Genomic DNA, 2,623 nt, shown 5'->3' with positions numbered 1-2,623 from the left:
GCACCGGTACGGACCCTCCTGGCACCAGTACAGACCCTCCCGGCACTGGTACGGACCCTCCTGGCACTGGTACAGACCCTGCACCAGAGCCCACATCCCACGGACCGAGCAGCTCCCGGGCTGTGTGTGCACCAGGATGCTGCTCAGAGCCCAGCCAGCCCTGGAAACACAACGAAGTGCAGCAGAGCAAGTCACTGGGGCACATACCAGCCCACTGGCTTTAACCAGGGGAGCTTCCAGGTCCGGGTAGACGTTCTCCAGGTACCACCTGAAGCTCTTGCACTGAAGCTTCTTTCGCAGTTGGATCTGTTGGGTCAGGTCGCCGACATACAGGTTCTTCAAGACCAAGTGGTAAGCATGGCCATAGAACAGCTCCTTGTACTCGTCCAGCCACACCTCAGCAACACGGGCCAGGTTCCTCTCCACTGTCCTCACCCGGTCTCTTGGGAAGGAGTAAGGGTTGTCGTTCCTGAAAATGTGCCCAACCCTGGAGCAGGGAACAATCTCCACCTCCCCACCGCACATCCACACCTGAGAAGCAGAGGTGACTTTGACAGAAACACGGGCACATGTTGGGTGCTGGCTTTGTGCAAGCCAGAAGAGCAGCAGCACAGCAAGCCAAGTGCCAGGAGGGATGGGGACTCCAGCACGGGAGTGTCCCAGGGAGCCCTGGCCTGGCCCCAGGCACCCCAGCCATGCTGGCAGGGATGCTGGAGTGCAGGCCAGGCTGCCAGGAGCAACATACCTTGAACGAAATCTCCATATTTTCACCTCCCCAAACATCCAGTCCCGGGTCATATGTTCCCAGCTCAAAAAAATACTTCTTATCAATGGAAAAGAGGCCACCAGCCATGACTGGGCACCTGGGAGCAGGGAAACCACACGGTGTTGTCAGCTGGTGGGAAGTGCCCGTCCCTTCCCCTGCTTTGATGAAGGAACCACTGAGAAGCTGCTCAGGGACGGTGCCCGAGCCTGCACTGACTGCAAGGACCACCCTGTTTGTCACTCTGCTGCAGGCTGACCGGTGCAGCATTAAAACAGATGTTGTCTAGGTGGCTTCACCCAGGCTGGAAGCTGTGATGGGGCACGGAGGGGAAACATGCAGCAGTACAAGCCTTGGCCACGGCTGTGCTGGCCAAGCACCAGCAGTGCCACAGGGGGGAAGACAGGCTTGGTGGGCTTTGCCCAGGCCTGGGGATGTGGTTGCCCACACCGTATCACTGTCCTTGCAGACAAAGGAACAACATTTGCCCTCTAAGGTGCCTTTGTTGCTAAGTTATTATCAAAGGAACTGTCCGGTTCACAAAGCTCTCACTTTTGCTTTACCTTATGATATCAGTTTCCTTGATTTTGTTTCTCTCGATGACCTCCTGCGGGATCTGCCTCCAGCCAAAATTCATTGGCCAAGTGAAAACCCCACGCTGGAAGTTGTCCACAGTCATGTAGCTGAACAGAGGAAAGACCGGGATGACTAATTCTGAGTCACATTCCTGATTGAAATGTCACCCTTAATGAGAGAAGACGCGCATCTGTACATAATTAAGACAAGATTTTAACGAATTTCATCAGGAATCCTCTTAGTGTACCAGAAGTCAGGAGGCAGGGACAAGCTGTGTGCAGGAGCTGCAGGGGCCACCCCCACTGCCAGCGCCGCTCCTGGTGTCCCGCAGGGACCTCAGCCCCTCCTGCCGCGCTGCTGGGGGGGCTCTGGCCCCGTGTCTTCCTGGGATTCACGTGCAGGTGGGCCCAGGAAGGGTTCTCCTGAAGCCAGGGCTGCAGGCTGCCTTACCTCATGTCCTTGTCGCTGATGACCTCGATGACGGGGCAGGGCACCTTGGCGCGGCTCAGACGGACCCTCTCCAGCAGCGGCTCCAGCCACCCCACGTTGCACTCCACGTGCGAGTCCAGGAAGGTCAGGACGGCGCCTGCAGCAGAGGCCAGGGCAGCATCAGGCCTCAGGTGCCCCGTGCCCATCCCCGTGGGGCTGGAGGTCCTGCCTGCTGGGGTGATGCTGAGGTGCCAGACGAGCCACAGCTCTTCCCCCCCATCACACCCTTGTGCTTCGTGTAGCAAAACCACAGCCTTGGGAAAGTGGGAGGGGACTCAGCTGGAGATGGGCTGTTGGGCACCCCTGGGGGGCAGGCAGGGCTGTACGAGGGCTCTGTCCTACCTTTGGCAACCTCTGCTCCTGCCAGTCTGGCCCGTATCAGGCCGTGCCTCTCCTGGAGACGGAGGATCTTCACCTTTGGGAACTGTGACATGTACCTGTCCAGGGGCTCCTTGAGGTACTCTGCAGGGAAGGAGGAGAGGGTGAGGTTGACTTACCCACTTCACAACTCCTTCCAGAGGTGACAAGCAGAGGGTAGATTTTCCCTGGGAGCATCTCCAGGACACACTAGGGTCCTTGGGTGCAAACATCTGGGCACAGCTGCAGGGCTTCTGCTACATGGCATTGTGGTCTGACCCTGCTCCCTGGTGAAGCTCCTGTATCAGGGCCAGCAGGTTTAGGCTGATGTTCATGGAGTCATGGAATGGTTTGAGCTGGAAGGGACCTGAAAGATCACCTTGATCCAAACCCTTGCCATGGGCAGGGACACCTGCCACTAGACCAGGGTGACAAGTA

At 57.9% G+C, this 2,623-nt stretch overlaps 1 protein-coding gene across 1 annotated transcript in view; it reads right to left on the bottom strand.

Annotated features, from left to right (window-relative positions):
* The window catches only part of GALNT5 (polypeptide N-acetylgalactosaminyltransferase 5), a 124,362-nt gene that overhangs the window by 3,912 nt on the left and 117,827 nt on the right, over positions 1-2,623 (bottom strand). The window contains exons 5-8 of the mRNA XM_010001076.1: positions 1,790-1,925; positions 1,327-1,446; positions 746-863; positions 208-531 (exon numbers count right to left, since the gene is read on the bottom strand). Of these exons, the coding sequence (XP_009999378.1) occupies positions 208-531; positions 746-863; positions 1,327-1,446; positions 1,790-1,925 (698 nt within the window). The remainder of the gene's footprint in view (positions 1-207; positions 532-745; positions 864-1,326; positions 1,447-1,789; positions 1,926-2,623) is intronic.

Source organism: Chaetura pelagica, unplaced genomic scaffold (genome assembly GCF_000747805.2).
Source record: "Chaetura pelagica isolate M959 unplaced genomic scaffold, ChaPel_1.0 scaffold26, whole genome shotgun sequence".
Taxonomy (NCBI): Eukaryota; Metazoa; Chordata; class Aves; order Apodiformes; family Apodidae; genus Chaetura; species Chaetura pelagica.
The sequence above is the reverse complement of the archived record's forward strand: the minus strand, read 5'-3'. Positions and strand labels throughout refer to the sequence as shown.